At 38.0% G+C, this 26,529-nt stretch overlaps 1 protein-coding gene across 1 annotated transcript in view; it reads left to right on the top strand.

The window, feature by feature from the left end:
• tmem132e (transmembrane protein 132E) overlaps nt 1-26,084 on the top strand; it is a 115,602-nt gene extending 89,518 nt beyond the window's left edge. The window contains exons 7-9 of the mRNA XM_062432828.1: nt 6,678-6,957; nt 19,623-19,817; nt 25,002-26,084. Coding sequence (XP_062288812.1) covers nt 6,678-6,957; nt 19,623-19,817; nt 25,002-26,084 — 1,558 coding nt within the window. The remainder of the gene's footprint in view (nt 1-6,677; nt 6,958-19,622; nt 19,818-25,001) is intronic.
• The last annotated feature ends 445 nt before the right edge of the window (nt 26,085-26,529 follow it).

Genomic DNA, 26,529 nt, shown 5'->3' with positions numbered 1-26,529 from the left:
TTTAAACAACAAGAGGTCCAAGATGCAGACAAAGTAGACTTTGAGTAAGTGCAGGAAGCTTTTTAGAACAAATATTGGTTGTACCTTCAGACAGATAATGATGGTTTTGGACTGACAAGCAGAAAGCTTTTTAGAGGGTTATAGGGGGTGTTACTTGAGATTCAAACAATGGTCAGAGTTTAACAGTTGTTATAATATGTCTTCCAAGAGTCTGTTGATGCAGTATTTCACATAACTGCCAATTTTCTTTCATTCGGATATGCAGTAATACAACCATCTATTCTGCATAACCATTTTTTGCCTCATTAAGATGAAGCATATGTGCACTAAACGTCAAAAGTCAGTACGTGGTTGATTAAATACACATTTTTTAAACATTATGACAGAGTTCTCTGTAATTATTTTTGTGTTCTGTTTATATCCTCGCCATTGTAAGGAATCAAGGCCTATTCTGTGGCCTTCATGTCAATATTATAGAAGCTTTGTCAATAGAAATGAATCTGACAGGCAATAAAAGAATTAATGAGTTTCTGCCTACAAGCCTTATAAATATAACACCTTTAGATGTGGAAAATATGGTACCAATGGGAGATTAAGGTTGTTAGAGCCAGGACCCCGATGAAAAATGTGGTCTTGGGTTAAAGAACCTTGGCTCATTAAAATATTCTAGCATTATTGTCATGCATAGAGCTGTAACAAACAGGCCCACAACCCTTCATTTAGGAAATATTTAATGGGAGCATAAGCACTCACGTGGGTGGCTGCTGTCGTCGTTGCTGGAGTACATCACCTTAGACCAAATCCATTTCTACCCAACCTGAATACAAATGGCTTGTTTAAGGAGTTGTTTGAAGAATGAAGGTATTTCAAATGACCTAGAGTGGTTGGAAAACATCTTGCGTCGCCTCATTTTTCAAAGATCCCCAATGGGCTATAATGGGCTATTGATGGTGTGTTATTTTGCCATGCAAAATGTATATTAAATCCCCACTTTAGCACCATTTATTCATTCATTGTTTTGAAAAAGAATTATATATGGGCTTTTATCACATTTGTTAGATGTTCAGACCTTATTACTTTGAATGGTGTTTGCCGTTTGTCCGGTGTTTACCAGGCCCCAGGGTTTGCTGGCAGTCTCATATGATATAACTCTCATAAAACAATATTACCTTTGTTACTGAATGTTCCATGAATATTAATACTGCATTGGACCGCATTGTTTCAAGCAAATTGGTTTGGTTTGAAAGTTTCTTTATTTAAAGTATGCATCTCTACAATTCTTCCAACCCATTTTCTATGCACATAACTTCCCTTGTGCCTTCATGAAAATAGTAATCAAGGACCCCTTGGGAGCTATTTTAGGTTGTTATGATTGCCACACAGCCAGGCCAGAGGAATTCATTTCACTGCAGGTGAAGCATTTCTTTCTTCCATGCTGGCATTTGGATTTACTGAGCATATCATTTTCTTTACTTTTCCCAGTAGTTCTATCATCAGGCAACAGCATTTCTGGCGGTGGTGCTGGACAAATCTTCTCATGTGTACAAAATAGCAGGTTTTGTTTCTTTTTCTGTTGCCTGATCCATAGCTGAAGCAGTATCACAGCAGGTTGCCTCTCTCTCATGCATGGTGCTATTCAAATGTGAAATATGCTGTATTTCTACATCAAAAAGTTATAACAGATTTAATTTGAGGCTTTAATGTAATTACCATATAACCCAGAGGTGTGGGCTAATGTAATGTAATGTAGCTTGCATTCATGTCACAAATATTATTAGTGACAGTGGACTTGACAAAATTGTTAAAGACTCGAATCCCTCCCCAAGCCCAAAGAGGAAGATTGAGCAACAGAGCAACTATTCAGACCAGTGTTCAGACTGGAAGCTGGAAATGAATGATTGTAACTCGATGGTAAGATTTCTTTAAAGCAGAGAGCAAAGAGACGGATAAGTGCTTGTGGAATGAGAGTTTGCTCTGATTACATTTGTTTGAGAAGACATTTTAGTTAACAGGCAATAGATCAATTCTTGCTTGTGTTTGCATTTTTTTACTGATTGATTCAGTAGTATTTGGTTTGGTTTGTAAACAGCCTACATCTCATTTGATAGATAACTCTTGTTGTCAGAGTGTGGATGCTGAGGCGCTCCATGAATCCCAGTGGATTAAGTCTGGAAATGTAATACATCCTTTATCTGTGGTACATTCACATACAGGCACATGTGGTTTCAGATATTACACATATTAAATGTAAGGTATCACATGTGAAAACAAACAACAACCCAAACTCAAGGTCCACTTATTTGCTTGTTCTGGAGCTTTGACTGACTTAAAAGCTGACCTTAACAGTCCATCCTTGACAATGAAAATTCAACATATGGGCATATGTGTTTTTTGGAACTCAAACATTTCACATATAATCCAATATGAGGCGTTCAGGTGGTCTGTGGATTTAAGAACATGTCATAAAAACATCTGCAGTTTGAGTCCAGTCAAGTTTTGAATGACATCCCACATCTCTTTTCCTCATTTCCCATCAGCTCTCTACTTCCTACTATCTAAAACTGGGACTTAAAAGAGGCTTAATCCAAATAAATTGCATGTGGGACATATGGAAATGACATATTTCTCATGAGAAATATAATATTTCATATGTGAAGGATAACATTTCACATGTATTTCATGTGTGTTTTTTTATTCAAGTCAAGTCTATTTTAATTTGTATAGCCTAATATCACAAATCACAAATTTGCCTCAGGGGGCTTTACAATATGTACAGCAATACAGACTCTTGATTTGAATAGGGGGGGAAACAATGGCAAAGACACCCAAAGTTTAGTATTTTAATTAAACTTGAGTATCAAGACTCAAGACTACTTTGTGACTTGCACAAAAACAACCTGGACATCCATTTAAGAAGACAGTATCACTGCCAACCACCGCCTACAAGAAAACCAAGATGCCAGACAGAGTGAACAGACAGCGACAGATTTTATGAGAAGTCATTTTATTTTGAGAAACAATAGCACTGACAGAAGTTAGCATGTTCCAGTTGTCTCGACCTTGGTCCTGTTTGTTTACAATGATTACGAAATGCTGTGATAATGAATTAGGCGATGTTTACAAAGGCCACACAAAGCACTCTAAATAATATTGCAAAAAAAGATGGAGAGTAAGAATTTTAATACAATGCTCGTTAGTCATTTCACAGTAACACTCCAGTAATACCAAATTGTGATGATTATCTTTATCAGACTCTGCTAAGCTGCTTTATTTTGTGATTATTAGACTGAATGATTGTCTTCTTATTATCTCCTCTCAATCCACACATCGCCTCTCCTCTCCTGCTTGTTTTCCTCCTCTCGCGAGCCCTCTGACTCTCCTTAACACCACCTCTAACCTCCCACACTCTCTCCCTGGCCTCCTTAACTCTTTTATTTTCCTTTCTGTTGCAGTCCTCCCATCTTACATTCCTTCTCTTCTGCAAAGTGACACATTCTGAACTTTCATGCGCAGCAAGGTCTTTTGGCCTGCAGTGGGCCTTTGCTACAGTGCTGCAGAATTGCTCACTGGCTGCATTATCCAGTAACATGCTTTAAAAAAGGAAGGAAAGTGTAATCGGGCGGGCAGTCTGTGTTCACTGAAGCTTCATCTTGTACGGTTGTATCAGAGACTCTAATAAGAACAGACAATATTCTTCTGGGAGAGAAAAAATATCAACCTTATTTTCAGGTACAGACTCGGGAAGGTAAACTTTCACTGACCTGAGCCAAGACTTGTGAAACTCCTTAACACAGACAGATAGAGTCTTACTGTCTCCTTGGGTTTTCCTCTACCTTTAACTGAATGAGTAACTGGGTGTGCAGTCTCAGCATCTGCTGTGGAGTTAACTCGCTTACCTTCAAAGTGCAACAGCAACTACATGTCCTGAAGCTACACTGTCAGTCTTAAACACACAGAGGCCTGCAGGATGAAGTCCAGATGACATCCAACCCAGAGAGTAGTATGTATAGTATTAATATGAAATACAAAAGTGCACTATACTTAAGATCAAGTTTAGGTTTCAGTTTTCCAGATTAGTGTCTTCTTGTATTAAGTTACTTTTAAGATGATAGAAAACATCAGGCACTTGCTTTTGATTAGTTTTTCTCTTTTAGGATTATTTAGGCACAAAACCTAGAAAATAGGTACTCCAACAGTTTAGCTTTGTTCTCTTTGTATTTTTTTTTAAGTTAAGGAACTCATTAGAAAAAACAAATGATTAAAATTGTTCTAACTGAAATACTGAAACTGAAATATCCTGAATTGTATCCCCTATTATGGGTCAAGCTCCAAAAAGAATAGATCCTACATTTCCCCCAATGCACCCATTCTTTTGTTAGATCCTTCCTCCTAGCCAAGCACCTACATATTCATAACTTTACACCTCCCGTTTTCAACACAGGCCCATTTTTCTTAATAAGTAATGTCAAAGCCCAACCTGAGAGAGAATGCAACACTTACAGATGTCATCATGGGTTATATTCCCATACTTTACAAAGTGGTCAGTAAGTAGTACTCCTCATCTAACTACAGTATATAGAAAGGACTCTCTGTCTGTGTGTATGTATGTATGTATGTATGTATGTTTGTATATATGGACGTGCAGTGTCGTATTTGTTGCAATTTGGACACAATAAAGTTGCTCAGTATACTATGAGTGTTTAGCTTTGACCTTTTAAGGCAATTTGGAAACACAACATGTTTCATATTACTTAATTTTGATGAAACGAGCAAACAGCTAGCTGCTCAGCTCCATGTACACTGTTACGTCACAATGGGGTGGGGCTTCGAGTCTGACCTGATGCAAGCATACGAAGCATCTCTCCTGCAGACTGCTGAGAGCTGAAGAGACGATTCAAGTGGACATTAGAGGAGACAGCAGATATGTTGGTACTTCTCTGTTTAAACAGGAGTTTATCAGACTGGAGGTGAGAGTGTCAGAGTCATAAAACATAGTCGCTCAAATATTGAGGTAATTAACCCTAACCCTAAACCAATATTTGTAATATTTCAATGAAAGTATTTCAGTAACATGCTTGTTAGGCCACATTAAAGCCACATAAAAGTGCTACTTCCCAGACCTGTATTATGTATTGTCAAAACCTTTCTAATTTGTGATTTAGTATGTGAGCTAGATAATCGTTTAATTTCTTTAAATCTCAAATGTCAAAATTGCTGTAGTAAAAACAGTATTGCCTCTTGTAGTTACAGGCTATTTTTGTTATGTTGTTAGTTTTGTTCTTGTTTTCTTGACCGCATACTTTGTACTAATGTGTACTAATGCATTGTAGCACCAACTAAGTTAATCAAATCTCTGTAGCTTTTACCTGTCAAGGCAATCATTCCCATAGTATTGAATTCACAGTGGCTTTGCTACACTGTTAGAAAATCACACAGCTGCCATGAAAGAGCTTTGCTTTTTTTTTTACCTCAGTGTTACAAATTCAACCAACCATAGTAACACAAGTGATATGTCTACAACCTGTGCTTAATCATAGAGGAAGAGGTTCATGAGGTCAAGTTAAAGTTACTTGAATTAATAACTACAGGCAGGTATCTCCAATGACCCATGAAAGCCTTTATTCCTAAACATCTCATAACCTGCCAGTGCAAAGTTATAGGCAGAGCAGAGTGCTGAAGCACTGGTGGGAATGATGAGGTGTGGAGAGTAGTGTGTTACGATTAAATAATTATCAAACCCAAACGGGGGAACGAACAACAATATATTTTGCTGTTAAAAGAGTGTATTCAAAGTATTTATGAGACCTTAGGACAGAAGTGCTTAGTTTGGTAATCGGACCTTTTCCTTGAATCATTGGGTCAGACATATATACTTTGTCGGTGGCTGACAGCCCCGCTGCCTCTCCTGAACCTCAAGTCGTGTCGATACTTAAGTCAAAGAAAGATTAAGCAGAGGAGTGCTTTTTAAGGAGGAACTGGCAGACTGTCAAGCCTGCTGAGGGAAGTTGGGCAACTCATACATCTTGTTGTAGAGCAGATTGCACTCGGCGGGGGATACACCTGGCATGTTTAACCCTGCTGCTCAGGGATCCCGTGAAATAAGAAGGGCAGCAGTCCAAAACTCTTCTCTTTGGTGTTTATCATGCCTTCCCTGCTGGCTCGGAGGACTTTTTTCCACATCGCTGCTACATCAGAACAGATAATGTGTTGGATTTGTATGCAGGGGTGCCGACTTTCTCATCAGTGTTATGATGTCAAATTATGAAAGAAAGGAAGTAGAGACCCTTAAGAACAGACGGCACAAATTGAGATGTAGCATCATGCCACAGTGCTGAGCGTAATTTGGCAGCAGCTGCTTGGTTTAAAGAAGCGACAAGCTGTGATTGGTGATGGTTTTAGACTTTATCAGGGGTTCTCAATCTTTTTGGTGGCCAATTCCCGACACACTTGGCCAAATCATGGTTATCGCATTTATAGAGTCAAGTTTTTTAATCTCAGCTTTTATGAAGGAAACTGCATCAAAGACCACATCCACAGCTGCCTAACATTAGCACCCACAATATTCATGACTGGTTTAAGACTGCTTCTGTATTTTCTGTGTTCTTGTTACCAGCTAATGTTTTAACACATTGTTGACTGCTACTTCAATTATACTTTCCCTTTTCTCTCTATCCAAGGAGCACCAGAGACAGTGACACAGATGACGAAGAGGATGATCGCCGAGTGAGCCGAGGCTGCACCCTGCAGTACCAGCGGGCTCTGGTCAAGGTTCTGACCCAGTTCCATACCACCTCCACAGAGGGCACCGACCAAGTCATCACCATGCTGGGGCCCGACTGGCAGGTAGATGTCACAGACCTGGTCCAGGATTCCCTGAAGGTGGGCGATCCCAGGATAGCAGAGCTGGTGGACAGGACAATCCTGGTGGGCTTGGAGCTGGGATCCACCGTGCTGAAGGTAAGCAGACCACCTTTCCACCTCAGTGCTGACAGTTTGCATAGATCAGGAGTGAAAATGAAGTGTCTCGTAGATGACAAATGATTTGTCTGAGTGAGGAGCTTGGAATTGGAAATGGTGTTCCTTGAATGTGCACTCCACTGCTTCCACACACAAAATGAAAGTTGAGTATAAAGAGATGAGGAAAAAAGATTTAAAGTCATTATACTTTCTGAATTTACAGCAGCTGTTCATTGCAAAAGGAAACTGGGACTTTTGAAGTTTGTTGATGCCTTGATTAAAGGATAATGATGGTTCATCACAACTCTGGTCTTACTTTCATAGTTTCGGTCGTCATTTCTATTGCTTATGATAATATTCTACTCACTAAAGCAGGAGTACTTCAAATACAAGCCTTAGGGCACCACTTAATACATTTCCACTGCATCAGAGGTCCAGTCGGGGTGCATTACATGATCATTTTTTGATGAAAAACTCCAAAACTATGTAATGTAATATTGGGAGAAGTGAAGCCTCCATTGTGTAACAAGTGTTCTTTAAAGAGTTCTCCACTGTAGTCATTTTTCTAATTTTGGATTTGGCAATTATTCTGCTTGAGTCTCGATATGAGGACTTCAACTGGTTCAGTCTAGTGGTTCTTCCCATTGTGTTTTTGGGACAGTTTTTAAAAAAATTATTATTATTTTTTAAACAAGCTTGTTTGGTGTTGTACTGGTATTTTATGTTCCCACTCTTCATAATAGGCGCGCTTTCATTGCAAATCAAGAACAATAGTCTCATACTAAAATCAACATGTATCTCTCAGTCCAGTCATCCTTAAATACATGTTTTTCATTGTCAACCTTTCTTTTTCTATATCTGTTGGAGTAAAATGTCTAGATCAAAACTATCAGCTGAAGCTCCTACATTTGATAATACACAATACATATGAGGTGAGGTGATAGTGATGTGTCACTCAAAAGTGCAGTTGTTGTTTGTTTCTCCAGCTCGGATTAAGGTGTTATTCAGACTGGATGTGGACCAGAGTCTGCCTATTGAGTTTGTTTGCACTGATCACACAGAACAGACAGGTTGTAAACGAACAACAGTTTAGCCAGAATATCTATGACAGTTTAAAAGTGAGCGCTTCCAAAAAAGTTTGGCTAGCCTGGATTTCATAAGAATAAGACCAAAGTTGAAATACACATAATTTACAGTATTCTTGAAGTTACAGCATACAGTAAATTAACAATCATGTTTCTCTTTCTTTTTGACCTTTTGTCTATATGACTATCACTTCTCTCAAGTAACTGGTATTCTTATATCTATATCTGTCCTCCCCATGGATTTCATTGCCATGTGGCAGTGCAGTGAAGTTTATTTTGGAATAAAAAGATAGATATATGCGATATTTTTCTTATGCGGCTTTTGAATTGCCAAGAAGTTAAGTCTATTTTTCCATTTCCACATTTTTTCTTTCATATATTTTCACTTTACTTTTTCTATGTCAGAAATGTGAAGGTAATGCATTAAAAAATATTCTTGGCAGCTACTTTCCCTTCCACTTAGTCCGCTAAGTTGTGTGGTGAATTGTATGTGCACTCTCCCAATGTTATCTTCCTCCAATCTCCCGTCTGAAAAAAGTATGCGAGTATAGTTAGAAGTTGTCAGCTTTATCTGCCACCCCTGCCTTTTGATCTCTACCTTATGGGGCTTTACTGAATGAAGGCAAGTCATGCATAAACGCAACTTTGCACAACAGACACAGCAGAGATGCCCCTTATCTCCATCATACACACACAAAGACATGCACACGAATTCACACAGAAAATAAAAAAATGTGAGTAATGTGAATGCAAACGTGCACACAAATTATTAAACACATATTCATGAAAGAGAGAAAACCTGATGTTTTGAAATTCTATTTTAAATCATAATGCTCTGATTTTGATTAAATTTGAAGCTTTCAAGTGTTTGATTATGTTTTCATGTATTTAAAAATGTTCATATACATTTTGCTGGAAACGTAACGCTTGCTGAATTAATTTTTCTCTCATCATTAGGAGAAAATGTTAATTAAAGTATTTGGCAAGTTGTAAAAGTGTTAATACTGAATGTATGATTGAATATATAAATATACTGTAGTGCTTCATTCTTTCAAGGAAATGTTGCCTGTGAACATAATCCAGGCAGCAATTTTGTTTGCCAACACAATGTAATTGGGAAAAACTATTCAGTCATGCAGTGTTTGAACGTTACTTGTAGGAGACAAGGTTGTTAAAGTGACAGTGGATGACCTGATAGGACCTGATTAGTTCTGACTATAAAACAACATAAATGCCACCACACTGAGGAAATTAATAGAAAAGATACTCATTTATTTGTACTGATAAGAATAGCTTAATTTGATTGAACAAACTACAAAGAACTGGTTAACAGATGATACTTTAATTAACTCTAAATGGAAAGATCTTAGGGAAATATATGAATTGGAAAAAATAACTATGAAAAATCAGAAATCAAGTTCATATCTTTGAAGAAAGATTGGGGAAATGGGTTAGATACATAACGTAATGATTGATGTCACCTTACTTATGGATATATACATTGATATTTAATTATAGTATTTAAGTGATATATCTGATGAAGTAGTTTGTTTGTTTGTTTCTTTCTTTTGTTGTTGTTTTTTTGTCTGACTTTTTCTTTTTCTTTTATTAAGCTATGTCTGTAACACAAATTTGTTAAATGCAATTTTTTTTTTAAAAAGAAGAAAAAAAAGCCACTAATTAAAAGCCACTCTTTTAATTTTGACAAAATCTTAAAGGCATCTTGAAGCTGCATGTTCTGCAGTTTTAGGCAGCAATCAATTACTATTTTCATTATTTGTTTGATTAATTCAGTTGATCAACCCTACAACTCCCAAATGTGTTCAGATACAAAAGAGAAAAGCATCAACATCATTTAAGAAGCTGGTAACACAGCATGTCTGGGGTTTGGATGAATGATTCCAATGAGGAAACAAATATATGTATAGTTGTCAGTTGATTATCTGACAAACAACTAATCAATAAATTGACTTATTATATCAGCCCTCGTGCAGCTGTAATTACGTGGGCCATGAGTGGTTTTTTACCAAACCTTGTAGGGAAGGTGCATCTTGCTGCTGAATTGCCTAGAGGGTAATTTTACAGATCTTACCAGGATTTCATGAGTAAATGCGTTGTGATTGGTACAACAAGCTTTTGAAAATTACAAAATTATTGTTTGAGTAAATCTTATTTACAGTATTTTATAACCTAGCATATTCAGAAATAATTATAAAACTTATGACTCGTGGGTAGTGATTTACCAATGCTTCATTGGTCATTTATGGGGGACAAAGAGAAGTGACAGTTGGTGAGAGTTTTGATCACCATGAAAGATCACAATTTAAGACTGTCAGGAGAAGAATAGCTGCCTGATGGATGTGTCTGATGATGGCAAAATAGGGAGGAAAGATATAAGCCACCAATCCATCACTTTAAATGAGCAATGGATCATTTGTAATCTGTTGAAAGGTATGAATAATTATACATCAATTTACCACCAGGCTTAACTTGCCACATTGACTCATAGTGATTGTAAAAATAAATAAATAAAGTGTTCAGAAATGATTTTATCCCTTAAACATTTTTTTTAGTATTGCAGATTGAAGCCAAGTCTGGAGATGTTAGATTTCTAAAAACCTAACGTAATTGGATTGCAGTGAAAATTATGAGTCTTCCATCAGGTAGCCCTCAGGCAAATTACAGTACGTGATGTTGTCCTTCTCTTTTCGGGGATATCATTTAATCACTTTTCAAAGGTCAGAAATAAGGGCAGTTTATGTATATTTACAGGTGGATGTCGTTTCTTATTCATGCAGTCATTTGTCAAACTTCCCCAGCATTTAAAGTTAAATGATCGTTGTGGTCGCTGATTCCAAACTGAAACTCCAGCTGCCTCCTGCACCTGTAGCTCAGTCCCTGTAGGTGTGAATGAATAAATGAATGGCACAACTTTAAAAAATCCTCAAAGACTCTTGTTAAAACGCCATGAAGGAAACAGAAATGAGAAAATGAGATCTCTGCGGACTCACTATCCATTCAACATGAATGATGGATGGCTTACAAAACTCAAATTATAAAGAAGTTAAAGAGATCCCCTGCTCACAGTGAAATTGTTATGCTGCTTTTCTGAAAATGAATAGTATATACTGTATCATAAAAATGGTCCTCTTACTGAAATGTTCAGTCGGTCAGAGGATTTGAATTAGTCTTTGAGTCTTAGGAGACTGATTCAAATTGTCCACCAAGCTCATGAATATGAATAAAGAAAAGGGGCAGCTTTTGTCTATATAGTCCAATATTCCAGACAGTCATTTCATTTCTTTCTTTATGTAAGGTTGGTTGATAATTATTGCATGAATTAAGTCTTTCAATGTAAATCTGACAGGTCTGTTCTAAGTGAAGGCAGAGAAAAGGAAATATCTGAGGTTTTAAGGTTACATTTTAGAGACATCACATCTTGATTATTGTGTAAAGGGTATGTTTACATTCTTTGATTAAAGACAAAGTGATGACTTTCTAAGACTTTAACAGACCTGATGGGAGTTGGGGGATTAATCCAAAGGATTACTGAACAATAGCTGCCTCTCAGAGTGAAAAGCCAGAGTTGGACTGAATTCACTGTTAGTCCTCTGAACAGGGATTATTTAATTACAATGTGCAAACATGAACCACTCTTTCTAACAGAAAGTAGAATATATATAAAATTGAGTTTAATCTACAGAATCGTTCATCACCTTTTAGTTGTTGTTGTTCATTAAGAACAGAGACAATGGACATACAGTGTGTCGCTAACAGGGATTTTGAAAGGCAATCACAAAACCATCATTTAAAAGTTTCAAAGTGACATTTTCAGGTATGTTTACATGCTGTGTAATAAGCTGCAGCTGAGCAGCCAATTAGTTATCTAGCCTGCGGTGAATGTTTGTTTGGTGGTTTGTTCAGCAAGCTACGGTGCAGGACAAGACGTGTTCATATTTGAAAGTTAGATAAGAAGGAGACTTTATCAGGAAAGCTTATGTGGGATGTCGTTCAGAGTTTGTGGCTCTTGTGTTGTGTAGCGGGACGCTATCAGGCTCAGTGAGAATGTTTGCTGGCTACGATAGTTAATAAGTTATTGTTAATTTTTGATTTGCTGTATCAAAATAGAAACTGCATATACACAAGCAGATATGGAATTAGCAGGATGGAATTTAAACAAAATAATTTAAATATGAATTTAAAATATGTTTCTCCCTTTTAGATTCAGATTTCACAATTTCCAACCACAACACAAATAAATTATATACTGCAGTCAGACTCTTCAAATAAAAACATTGCTTTTAAATAGACAGACTTCTAGACAGTAGACAGGCAGATCTCTATAAATGAAACTCTATAGATAAGATAATAAATGTATTGAAAAATATTTGTGCTCCTCAGCTTCATCAAACAAACTGTAACCTTTAAATCCTGTATTTATTAGAATGTGTCACTCTTATAAGCCTGCAGCTAAAAATACATATATGAGCATATCATTTCATGTAAATGGCAAACACAATAGAGACTCAATATATCTTATAATGTATGAAAGTTATCATGTGTCATTCCCTCTCTTTCTGTCTCTCTATACTTTGATGTGTCTAATAAATTCAAATGTTACCCAATAAAGTATGTTTTATTGGAGTCACTCTATCAGGGACACTTTCAAGGGAACCCTTTGCCTTACAGGGGGTTTATTTTGCAGCTGTTTGACCCCCGCACTTTGCAGTGTGGGAAGCTGTGTAATCGCCTGTAAGTTTACAGGGTGGTAAAAGTTGAAAGCGGGGGTCATGTTTCATTCTTCACTGCATTTCAAGAGGTATTACATCTGTATTTCATCAGTTCATCCTCTTGGAAGAGAAGCACTTTGTTTTTTATGCAAACAAGCATAAAGAGACATACATCATCTCGGTACTCGTCAATCTCAATTATGCCGATGGAAAGTTTAATGTAAAATGTAAAAATCATTTCTGCAAGATGAAGGCTTGAGCACGTAGCAGTCAAAGCGTAACCAGACTAAAAATCTGATCTCTCACTTTAATCCTCAAAAGTGGATCTTTGTTGTTTTGTTTTGCTTTTTTATTGATGTCATATACTGGTAATGTACTTAAGTGCAGCACCAGTTAACAACATCTTATACATGTTCATTTTACATACAGTACTTGTGCTATTTACTATATTAAATCCAACAGCACAAAGTTATACATCAACCAGAATGAGGATTTTTGACCTGTGAATTAATTACTTTTTATTAAATTTACTATACCTTAAAAAGTTGGTTAAAAGTACTCACTGATGTATGATGATGATGATTGACTTTTTGTGCCACAAGATGCTGTATTATATTTTTATTATTTAGACACCAAGATAATTTCTTGTTGAATTTAATTCTCAAAAACACTGTGTTTTCGCACAATAGTGGTCCCAAGTGGCAGCATGAAAAGAAAATGTGGAGTACTTTCAATATGCCAGGTTTATATAGTAATGTCACATTCTGTTTAATATGAATTCCCACCGATCTACCCATCAGGCACACGACATTATTGCACATTTTGGGTGTGCAGTGTGAATCTACAGTGTCTCAATTAGTGGGAATGATATATTCTTACTGCTGCTCAAAATCATGATTAACTTTTAGCCAGCGAGAGCTTATTTTAGTTAAAAAAGTCTAGCTGAAGGTTTAAATTGCCTTCTGCAGATCCTTGCATCATGACCTTTGTTGGCTGTGTTCACTCCAAACTAATATGTGGGATTTTCTGCAGATGTGTGAGCATGTATTGTTGTCTGAAAGGTGTTATTGTCAAGTGTGTTTCCGCTACAATGCACCGTATAACGTAGCCATGAAATATGCAGCTTGCATGAATGAATCTTCCACTGATTTGCTGTTGCACCGAGCACCCAAAGTATGATTTATTGGAAGTAAGGTTTGAGAAGGGAGGTGTAGAGTGTAGTAGGGAGAAGATAATGTTGTGTCATGCCAGTAATATGCACTAGCATGAGTAAATGCTCATCCAGGTTTAGTGATGATACCCAGCTGGTCAGTGTCAATCTGCTGCATGGACTCATCACTGATCTTCTGTTTGCTTTAAGCGTCAATGAAATTGCGTTGCCGTCTCCCGTGAAGGCCACACAACTCCACACACAGCCGTACACTCAGCGCTGACAGATAGAGGAGCTTCCTAGCTGAAGAACATGTAAAGTGTAACTGCTTTTGTGCTTCACTTCACTTCCTCTGCCTGCAGTTCAGATGACAAATTCAACTGGGAGCTGGGCTAGAGGGAGCTACACACCTACAGCTGACCTCTCCTTGGCTGGCGGAGGGAAATGCAGATAGACAAGGAATACATTCGTCATTCATTACTTTGTGTAGCTATTAATTATTATTATTAGAATCGACGTGGTTCTTAGTTAGCAGTGATAATGACTGCTGTGCACAGGATTGGGAAATTGAAATTGGGAAGAATAATTATTGAATAATGAATACAGTGAATTAAATGTAATTTCGCAAAGTAAAATGTAATTAAGTGTTGTTTGTCACGAAATATCTTAAAACGTGCAAAATATGTGTCCTATAGCTGGTTTAGGTCTGGTGCAATCTAGTCCAAGCCTCCTTATTAGTTTTTAGAAGCACTAATATCACCGCCATGGAGAGCTAAAAATGTCAAGTACAACTTAATATTATGCTAAGAATCATGATTTAATCTTTTCCAATTAAATATTTCATGTCTGACCATACCCTGAATCCACTTCTAGGAGGGGACTCCCACCAGTAGTCAGCACAGGGAAGATTTTAAACTGGTGTTAAGAGAAAAGTCACAAAGCTCAATTATAGCACATTATGTTATAAATATGCTGCCAGAAGCAGGTGCTGTCCCATTATAACACAACGGTGCTTTAATGCCAACTAGAGAGCAGTAGCTCAGGTAATAAGACTGACAAATATGCATAAATCACATTATCACAAGCACAAGCATTCTCAGGGAGCGCAGTTACAAGTGTGAGGAAACTTAATGTCTTCGGTAGAGTGAAACTGTCGAGGAAAACCTGTTTTTATGCTATTCTTTTACCTATCATTGGATTACTTTTATCCTGCTGTTTGAAGTTTTCTGTTTTCACAATTGTGTTGTTATATGAGTTATACTTAGACTGAAAACAAACACATTGTCACAAAATGTGTGTGTGTGTGACTGCTTACTGATTTTTTTTAAACGAAAAAATGAATTCAAATTGTTTCCATTATGTTTTATAATTGCAATTGTTAAAAATTCAAAAAGGTTGTATTATAGTGATTGTGGTGTTTGTGATTTTGAGGGTTTATGTTTGCCAAATCCGGGAACAAAAATAGCAGAGATCAGCAGAGGTTTAAGCATTGATACCAAACTTGCAATGCAGCACCTGATTTGTAAACACAAAACATATCTTTCTTCAATATCCCCGACACTGAATACATGTCAGCTCAGGAATAAATGCCTACCCAATGTGATATGTTTTCAGCACAGATCATAACCCCAAACAAGATTAGTTTCTATGATTGCATTTCTTCGGTTTATACAATCAATGTACAATTTGGCGTATCTTTGATTTGTGTTTTGACATTTGTACATAGTCGGCAATATTGATTTATAGGAGTGTTAAAAGTAGTGTAAAAAAAAAAAAAAATGTATTTAAGAAAATAGTGTCACTTTAATTGGCCTGTGAAAATATCACCGACAGCTGAATGGGACGTAAAATAGCAGAAAAATCAATTGCAAGCAAGCGGTTTTCAGTGGTGGAGTCGTGCTCGGTCTGACCTCAGTAGGATTTATGCTCAGCTATGTTTTCACACAGACATATCCTTCACCTCTCTGTCAGTATTCATAAAAGTGAACTTCATCTCTGTTAGCTCCCATCCAAACCTGTACCCTAGGAATAAAAAAAGCTAAAAATTAAGCTAAATACAAAGAATTTTGTTGAAGCAAAAAAAGCTCCTGTGGTGAGAGTGATCCATCTTATAACTGAGTTGTCCTCATGAAAACTTTAAAAGTTTATTTATGCACGTATTTACTGTAACGCCTTCGGGTTTTGCATGCGTACTTGTGTGTGTGGTTACATGTGCACATGTTTGTGTGGTGCCCAGTGAAGCGTAACTCTCCTCTATGGCACATTAATCCATCACATCCAAATAATATGCATACGGAAAAAGGAACAGGACTGCAAAAGTTTAAAGCTGCATAAAAGTTTATTTTTGTCCCTCCTATTTTAGCCCTTTAGCCCTCATTTACCAGTATGTAGGATTAGTTTCTTTTCCTTTATAACATTTTCAGCAATACTTCAACTTTATAAAACTGTCCTTTGACATTGATGCAGTGTACACACAGCAAAACAGTGTTTTGTGCAGCGATATATATATATAAAGCAAAGTACAAAGGGCAAGGAAGTCAAGGTGCTACAGGGGAAAGTCATTCACACACAGCTGACAGCTGTATTTAACTACTTACAAATTTGTAACTGTAGGCTAAGAGGGCAGAAAGGAACGTCATTCCTTCCTAAGCAACGCACAGTTTGACAGAGTAGTGAGCATGTGTCATTGTAATGTCTCTTTATATAAGAGACCTATATAATAAGACTCTTTACGAACTTCAGTTACAGGTGTTTGGTGTGAAATTACAAATCAACACAACATGAGGCACCTGGCAGATGTTACACACAGCTGTAAACAAGCAAAATGATGTGGCAGGAACACAGCAGAAGAAAAGACCAATATATTACCTTAATGAATAAGTGTGAAAGTTCATTCTTAAACTGAACTGTTACTGAAATGAGAAACAGGATATTTACTTCACAACAACTGGAGCCTCTTAAAATAATCTCTGTCAGACAATAAACAGATATTATGTGTTCTACTGCAGGTCGATTGTATTAGATTTCTTCTCTTACCACAGTGTAAGACAGTGGACCCACGACAGGAAAGGAAGAAAATTATATTAAAACGTTATCATTCCTTTTTCTCTTAACAGTCTGTCTGCGTAAGAGCAGGAGCACACTGACACACACAGACCCAATGACCTCTAAAGAATGTCAAGGAGACATGAACAGGCCTAAGAACCTGTACCTTCCTCTATCAGCCACAGGAGGAAATTGGATAGTTGGATAGTTATGAGAATTCAGACTCTGCTTCAAAATGTCGCAATTATAAGTCACACATTATTGCATTTACTTGAAGTTAATCAGTGTACGTGTATTATTTAGCTGTGGTTTGATTGCAAGGATAAAGCTTTCTCAATAGCTTTAATGACAGATTAGAGAAATTAAGGTTTATGGAGTTTATTCTGTATTTTATGTGGTTGATCAATATTACAGCTTCTGAATATTTTCTTACTGGATCCCATGATGTGTCAACGTCAACGACAAAATCAGTGAGTGATCAATTTGCAAGCACGTCTTCAAATATTCTACATAAATAAAATTATTCCCCTTCGATTTGAGTTTGTTTGTCTCCTCCACACAAAAGAATTAATTAATAATCAGTGTGGTCCCTAAAAAGTGAATTAAGGATCCTCTTTCTCCCAAAATAGCCTCCTAGTCTATAAAAACGTTTACAACTCTTTGTCAGGTGTGTGTTGTTCTGCCATTTTGGCTTGCTGACCACTGCTGCTGCTTCTTCTGTTTTCTCTCCGCCTTATCAGCCGTGATACTCTGAATGAGAGCTGAAAGCTCCAAAAAGAAGAAAAGATTGAAAGATTCCTAACCCACAAGCCAAGCCATGCCGGTTTCAATTTGAATAACCTATTATACTTGTAATCTCCTATTTTTTTAGTGGTGTGGTTAAACTTTTTAAAGACTTTTCCAAGGACTTTTCTGATTAGTTTAAATCTCCATGTATCCCACTCTGCAGCCTGTCACTGAATGCATCAAAGGCTGGGTCGCCTTCCTGCTGCATGTGTCCACTATGTGGCCTCAGCTAGTCTGAGACTCGACTCTCTTTCCTGAAGAAGTACTGAACCAGAGCGCTTTACTGAAACTGCAGAGTTTCTCATCTGGCTGTCACTCTGGCGAAAAAATTTCAGAAAACCATGTACCATGCTTCTCCATCAGAGTTGATGCAAGAGCTATTCGACAAATAAAATTTTATTGGCTGTAGTTAGAGCCTTGGCCCTTCATTGCGTTTTCAATTAATTTTTGATAACATTCAATCATTAATTCATTCTGTTGGCAATAACCTTTTAATTTAATTTACCCATTCATTCATGCATCCATCCATTCATTCAGTTGTACGTACTGTATGTATATATGCTTAGTGTTTCACATTCATCCTTATTGCTTGGTAGTTAAGTAAATATCTTGTTTTTATTAACTTTATGATTGCTTAATATTAATTTCCAGATGTAGTGGTATTCTTACAGTAGCACCATCCATGCAACTTACAGCACAAAGAAAATCATTCTAAAACTGTAATATCTGTTAATCTCTCTGCTGCAGAGAGCTCACTGACCAAACAAAAGAGAGCGAGAGTACAAACTACAGGGGCCGTAATAAAAAAGAAAATGGGAGGCTGCTACACTTTGTGTGTATGGAGTGTGTATGTGCATGTGTGTGTTTTATTAGAGGGGTTTATGAGAGCAACAGAAATCATGATACATAGACACCAAATTAATAATAAAACCAGACTCCTGCAGATGCATCTGTTTCTACAGATGAGTTGGCTCGAGCATTTATGTGACAAATTATGGCACCAGATTGTGTGGCGCTTAGATCTGAGCCAAAGGCAGCAAAAAGGAAAGAAAAAAAATGATGTGGAAAATATGCACAGGACAAAGCTGTAGTAGCATTTTGTGAATATCACCTCATTTTAAGGGCGAATTCGTAGCTTCTAATCAATATTGTTAGGAAGGAGCTCCTGTGTATCTGTGTTGTAGTAGCCTTGATGTTTCAAGGTTTGAACTGATGATGATTGGAGGAGCTTGTCAGAGCACAAAAGCCTTCACTGCTCTAGCAAAACACGCTTTATTTGACACAAGCCACAGTTAGAGGACATTCGAAGGTAGAAAATATTTCCGCCTCTAACTCTTAAGGACAGGGCCACTGCTTCGCTAAATGGCTCTTTACTTTATTCAAGTCCCTCATGACCTCTGGGTGCAGGTGAAAAGTAAAATGATGATCTTTTAAAAGTGCTCAAAGTACCGGGTGCAGAGGCCTGTCAGAAGCCTAGGATTACCCGAAGAGGTGAGATCAACTTTAAATGTATCTGTGTTTCTTGTTGTGACGCTTTAGGCACAAGTGTTTTTGATAACTGTCACTTTGAAAGCATGTGGTGACTGCCTTAGATTGTACCTTGTTGTCTGGTTCCTGATGGATTCTGTCTCCCGTGAGTTGTTTTTTTTTCTCTTTGTTTTTTTCATCATGATAGACAGAAAGGTATTGACACATGGCTTATGGACGCACACTGGAACAAACAACTGCACAGACCACTTTAATCTGGAATTGGCCTGTCATGGGCATTATGAGCTTCAGAAAGAGAATAAAGCTGTTGTCTATTCTTGACTTATACGATATCTCTTTGTCATGTGGAGAAACAATAAAAGAGCACATTTTTCTCCACAGGTGGAGTCTCCGCTGGCTGTGGATGCAGTACTGGGAGAGTCGGCGTTCTCGGTCACAGATGACAAGGTTTCCATCACAGAGATGCGTGTTCACGCAGTTTCAGGCCTGACCCTGTCACTGCAGCCGAGCCCTGGCAACAGCCACACCATGGTGGCCAAGGCAACCGGCCTCCAGACACTCATCACTCCGAAACAGGTAGAGCATGATTTATGGCACTTTGCAGGAGAAACGAAATGACCAGGTCTTAATGCAGTCTATATTTTTTCACTTGTTTTTTGACTAGCTGCTTCATGTTAATCAGTGTTTAACTGATATGTGTCTGATAGAAATGTCAGGATGGTTGCATTGATACACAAACAGAAACCTGAATCCTAAACTGATCTCTGTCGATGTGCCTCCAGTGTGTGTGTGTGTGTGTGTGTGTGTGTGTGTGTGTGTGTGTGTGTGTGTGTGTGTGTGTGTGTGTGAGTGTGTGTGTAGGTCTGTATTAGGCTACTTATGGGGACAAATTTAAAACTAAAGACCAGTTAACTGGGGACAAAAGCCATGTCCCCAATTGGGATAAAATGTATTTTGGGTCAGTGGTTAAGGTTAGGGTTAAGGTAGGTCTCCAGGAAATTAATGTAAGTCAATGTGATGTCCAAAAAGTGGAGGATTGTGTGTGTGTGTGTGTGTGTGTGTGTGTGTGTGTGTGTGTGTGTGTGTGTGTGTGTGTGTGTGTGTGTGTGTGTGTGTGTGTGTGTGTGTGTGTGTGTGTGTGTGTGTGTGTGTGTGTGTGTGTGTGGCTAACTAGCTAGCTCCACTCTCCAATCACATAATGACTTCGAGCCATCCGCTTCCTGAAAAACTTCCCACACTACAAAGCGGTGTCAGACTCTTCCGTGTTCAAAGCTGACTGAAGTCTTTACATTGCATTTTACCCTTAGAAAATGCACAACAGTCATTAAAATATACCAGGCACACCACACACTGTGCTACATATTTATGAAGGCTACATGTGCACTGATGGTAAAGTTACCAGGAGTCTACCCGAGGAAAATAACAAGCATTTGCAACTAACACTACTTCCAAATCACTGCTCCGCAGTCATCAGCTATTTTATTTACAAGAGAAAGCATATATTGTTGAAAATATCACATTTGTATGGGTGACAGTGACGCCCTTTTCACTTAAAAATTCATCCTAATTGGGGAATAGCCAAAAAAGTTGCCCAGTGTATCATGTTGACTATTGTTGGTGAGGAAGAATGCATCATTTTCTGGACTTTAAGTGAAAAATCATAAAAATGGTCATGTTTTTTTATGTAGCGACACACTTTTATTCATGAGCACATAAATGTTTTCAATCATTTAAAATTGTGGCTGGATCAATATGAAATTGCAGTTGAATCGAATCAGATTTGGTACACAGTGTTGTAATCAATGTATTTAGATGTGTACCAACACACCCCTACTTCAGGTCTACATAAGATAAGATAAAATAAGATGAATGTATTGATCCCACAGTGGGAAAATTCATTGCTACAGCAGCTCAAAAAATAGTGATATAGAAAAAAATACCATTATACCATTCACATCTACTTGTATTTAAATATGGTTGTGATAGCAATCAGCAGTCACTATATACAGCAGCGATGTACTATCACTGCTTTATAAAAAAAAAAACCTCCTTATGCCTTGCTGACACTCAGCACTCAGTGTGTTTCCTCATTTCCGTCTCCAGAGTTGTGACAAGAAGTTTATTTGCAAATCCTTCAGTGGCTTTATATCAACATGCAGGCACTGGTTTCCCTTCCGGGTAATAAAATTATTTCCAAGCTAAATCTTTTAAGCCCCAGCCAGCATTGTTAGCAAGGACACCAGTTAAGGCAGCTACAGTGAACTAATAAGTATTCTTGGTGCTGTTATATTACAACCTCCATATTAGCCAAGCTTAGCAAAACACTTCTAATTCGTCCAAATACATTTTCCAAAATGGATTTTATTGCTCAAGTGAGAAGAGAGATGATGTGTGGGTAAAAAAAAAAAAAAAAAGGAGGAAGTGTGCTTTTTCTTCCGTCATTGTCTCTTCACACAGGAATAATCATCTCTGCAAAGAATTAATTGGCAGCCCTGCTGAGTGTGTGTATTTGTGTGTCTCAGCTTTTTTTCTTCTTCTGCTTTGCCCTTTCATTGGCCTGCAAGTTGCTAAAAATGCAACGGCAACCACATCAAGCATCAGCGAGAGAGAAGCGAGCATTAAATTCCAATTTTTCTTGCTTTCTGCTTCTTGGCCACCTTGAAATTTAATTATTGTAATGTATTGTCCTAAGTGCTCTCCAAGGCCAGTCATAAAAGGTAATAAAAGGCAAAGGAGTACTCAAGCCATTTGATTCTGTTTCATGGGAAAACTTTGTAAATGTCCTTTATTACTCCAGAAATGAATGAAACACATAAAGTATGGATGGGAAGAGTTGGATAATCAAGGTCTTTTTGCATTACTCTCTTTTCCACTTGACAAAGTTGAAGCCTTCAAGAGCTGAAAGCCTTCAAGTACTTGAAGGTTAACCATAAACCATTTTTGTGTAGGTGTGACATACTGTTACTGCTTAAATGAGCAACTCAATAAGGTGTTTATGAAGCTGAAGTATTATTACATCTGAAGTTGATGCAAATGTCTCAGAATAGTATTTCCAGGGGAGTATTTTTCTGCATATGCATATTTCATTATCCAAACTGTTTATGTTCAGTTTACATCTTCATAAATTCCCCGTTGACGTAAAACACAAATCAACAAAGTGAGGGAATCAAGGATGGGAAACTTCATCCTAATGCACATTACTTTATTGAAGTACACAGATTACAATTATTGTGGAAATGGTGTGCCAATATCAAAGATATTGATTTAATGTGGAAATCTCTCTGGGTATCTTTGATGCCTCTTTAGTCTTTTTCAATGAAAAACCTTCTCTTTTTAGCAATGCTTTAACAATAAACTAAACCAAATCAGTGTCTCTACTGTACAAGCATAACTTTTCTCAATTGAACCAGCTTAGAAAAGCGTGTGACAGATGTTTTGTCAGTGTCAAAACACCCACACATTGCCTTCCTTTCCCCTATATCAGCCTTTTCATAGCAGAGTCAGCTCATAAAAACAGATATGCCATATTCAATGTATTATTTAAATCATCCATATCAAAGGCACGCTTCATTCTGTCATGTTGAGAAGATAGATGTTTAGCTCCTGGTGGAATACCGTCGCAATACTGTATGTAGTAGCCTTGTCCCAAACAGGACCAAAGGAATATTTGACCAAAAAAAAAGGGTGTGTATCCGTCCTCTGCAAAATAAAAAGGAGTTCAAAACAATCTGAAACAAAAATTTACACCTTTTCAGATTATGTAATGGTTGAGTTGTTGATGTTTAAGCAAGCTGTGAACAAAGGCCTGTCAAATGCAACCTTGATTACGCGGACACCAATGTTGCGCTTTATTTGTCGGCAGATGAATGTCGTCAGGCAACCACCATGCATGAATTGAGGCATCTTATCTGGTTTCTCTATAAGGGATTATAAACCGTAAAAAGTGATAGCAAATACAAAATGAGAAGATCACACACAACAAACACAATGAGACAGACTACAGCTCATTGTTTGAAGCTCATTCTGCTACTGAATGTTCCTTATCTGCCTGTGCTTGCAGAGCAAAAGCTGTGTTGTAAGCTTTGGGAAAACGCAGTCTTCATAGATATAAAACACTACATGCAACATTACGTCAAAACTCAGGACTGGGATAACCGCCTGTCTTACCTGAGTATTGTTTACAGTCGCCACCTATAGGCAGCATTGCTTTACTAAAAGGACCAAAGAGACCATGGTGTAGAGTAGTTGAGAGATCTTTTACACATTTTGAGTTTTGTGTGTGTGTGTCAGAGAGAGAGAGAGAGAGAGAGAGAGAGAGAGAGAGAGAGAGAGAGAGAGATATCTTGCCTTCTGTACAGTTCATGCCATTAATAAATATATTAATATATTACAGTAAGTGTGTTTCTTTATTGTCTTTCTGATTGTAATTGCCTGCCAACATAGTCCATAATATTAAATCTATTTAGGATTTCTATATAAAATATATTGCTTAATGTAATGTATTAGCCATTGAAAATAGCTAAGACAGTTCTAACATATTACATTGCAGCTAAATTGAAAAAGGAAAATCATTATATGAAATATAAAAAGCTTATGTTCACGATTAAAAGCATGATTTGTTCCCATAAAGCTATAATAATCCAAATTCTACCAGACTCTTTGGGGGTTTGTTTTGGTTTTGTTTTTTTCATTCAGGATAGGCACAGTTGTCTGACACTCATTACTTTGAATAAAAAACTATATTGGTGTATTGGAAGAAAAATATGAGGATTATAATGACAACATAAGCCCCTTTCCAATTACAGCAAGTATAAAACTGCACCCAGGTAAAATGGCTGTTATATGGTTCCTGCCCAGGATGGCAAGTAATGGTGACACATTGCATCTAGTGTTTTATATCTATGGCAGTCATTCCTGCCACCCCTTCCTCCTCTGTGCTTGAAAGTAGTTTGCTGGTGTGCACATCAGAGGCAGGCCGTCGGTGTGCATGTCAAGGCTTGTACTGAGCACAGGGTACTGCGGATGTTCACAAACGCTCTGGAGATTTAGGGATTGGAGCAAGTCCAGAACTTCAAAGGCTCAGTTGGGAACAGATATTCAAATCAGAGTCAATGCCATGAAAGAATGGGATCTGAACCATTAAAATATTCTTTGGAGACACATAAACAAGGGGCAGCTTTTTGACTCTGCGTTTTACTTTGATATTTAGGCAGCATGTTGTTAACTTCCAGACCTTATCAAACATACAGTGCATGTACCAAAGTCTCAAAGCCGCTATATGTAACTTTTCTCTTAAAAAGTATATTCAAACTGTAGATACCTTCAGTTGCAAATTTGTGATTTTCTATTTTGGTGCATAGGTAGTCATTGTCCATCTTGACCCCAACACAATACACAATAAGCAGACCTGATGTTTTTGCTCTCGGACCTTTACTGCCTGCAATGACATTTTGTCAGAGATTTTGGATTTTTTGACTAAATTGTAAAACGTTCTCCTCACTGAAGTAGTGTTTCTTCCCTGCTCATTAAGCCATTACAATATTTTCAACGTACTACTGATTCTATTGGTTGGTTAGAGAGATCAAATACATTTAGCTACCCCTGGATGTTGGTAACTTACATAGGACAGATAAACTAACAAATAGTCAACAAATATCCACAAGGCTTTACAGTCTCATTCGGGAAGTAAACAAAAAAGTGTTTTTGTGGTGTCAAAGTAACTCTCCATCTGAACAGTATTTCTCTCTTTTCTTCTGACAGGAGGCCAGTTTGTCAGTCTGGATGCTTTTCAGTGACAACACAGCCGCCACTCTGACTTACTTTGATCCCAAAGACTACAACCTCAATGCCTCCTCACTGGATGACAAAGTTGTGTCGGTATCCCAGGAGCCTCAGCAACGCTGGCCTGTGGTGGTGGCAGAAGGAGAGGGATCTGGTGAGATGGTGCGTGTAGAGATGACTATCTGTGAGGCCTGCCAGAAGACCAAACGCAAAAGCATTATTGCATCTGCTGCAGTTTATGTCAAGGTCCGCTTTGGTCCAGAAGAAGACTCAGAGGAAGAAGCAACAACTGAGGGTGAAATTGAGTTGGCGCCCGTTACCAGACGTCCAATCATTGATCCAAACATCAGTGGAAGAATTTATGAGACATCTAATGAGCAGCCTGCTAGTGTTCCCATTGATTACACCAATTTTCCCACCATTAGCAACCAGGAGCATCCAACTGAGAGTGATGAAGAAGAAGAAGAAGAAGAAGAAGATGAATTTGTGCATTCACCTCGCAACATGACTGACCTTGAGATTGGCATGTATGCTCTGCTCGGAGTCTTTTGCCTAGCCATTTTAGTCTTTCTGATCAACTGCATCGTCTTTGTGCTTAAATACCGTCATAAGCGGATCCCACCCGAGGGTCAGGCCAACATGGACCATTCCCACCACTGGGTGTTCCTGGGAAATGGCCAACCACTTAGGGCCCAGTGTGATCTGTCACCCCAACAGGTAGAAAGTCCCAGTAACCCTTTGGAGGGTGTACAGACTTGTTGCCATGGGGACCACCACAGCAGTGGCAGTTCCCAGACTAGTGTTCAAAGCCAGGTACATGGGCGGGGAGACGGCAGTTCTGGCGGCTCCACAAAGGAGAATGGTGAGGAGGCAAGTTCACCAACCTCCAAGCGCAAGAGAGTCAAGTTTACTACCTTTACCACCCTTCCAACAGAGGAGCTGCCCTATAACTCCATCCCCATAGCAGATGAAGAGGACATTCAGTGGGTTTGCCAGGATATGGGCTTTCAAGACCCAGAAGAACTGCATGATTACATGCGCAGAATAAAAGAAATAGCCTGAGACAGAAGGTGCAGCGTTACGCACCGCTCTCAGCTTTCTAAAGAAACGTTTCTTTCTATTTTTCTCTTTTTCACCTAAGTGAAAGATAATTTTTCACAGACTAAAAGGCCAACTGTTGTTTTGGTTAGGGTTTGTTCCATTTAGTTTGCACAGTGCTGTAATCTTATACACGCTCACACTTCTCAGAATGGAAAAAGAGAATACAAGGAAGCCAAAGACTTGACCTGAGGATCTCAATCAGAAGAGAAATCTCTAAATCTTGGCTAAGGGAAAACACGTTTCACTGGGAAGCTGAGCCATGGATATAGATGTGAGAGCTGCTCCAGCTTTCTTATTTTCAGGATTTGATTCTAGAGGAAACCTGATATGAACAGGAGTGTAAAAGAGGTTTGGAAAAAGATGTGTTTTTGCTGGTGCAGTTGGATTCTGCAGTACTGTACCTACT

This window comes from Scomber scombrus, chromosome 14 (genome assembly GCF_963691925.1).
Source record: "Scomber scombrus chromosome 14, fScoSco1.1, whole genome shotgun sequence".
Lineage (NCBI taxonomy): Eukaryota > Metazoa > Chordata > Actinopteri > Scombriformes > Scombridae > Scomber > Scomber scombrus.
The sequence above is the reverse complement of the archived record's forward strand: the minus strand, read 5'-3'. Positions and strand labels throughout refer to the sequence as shown.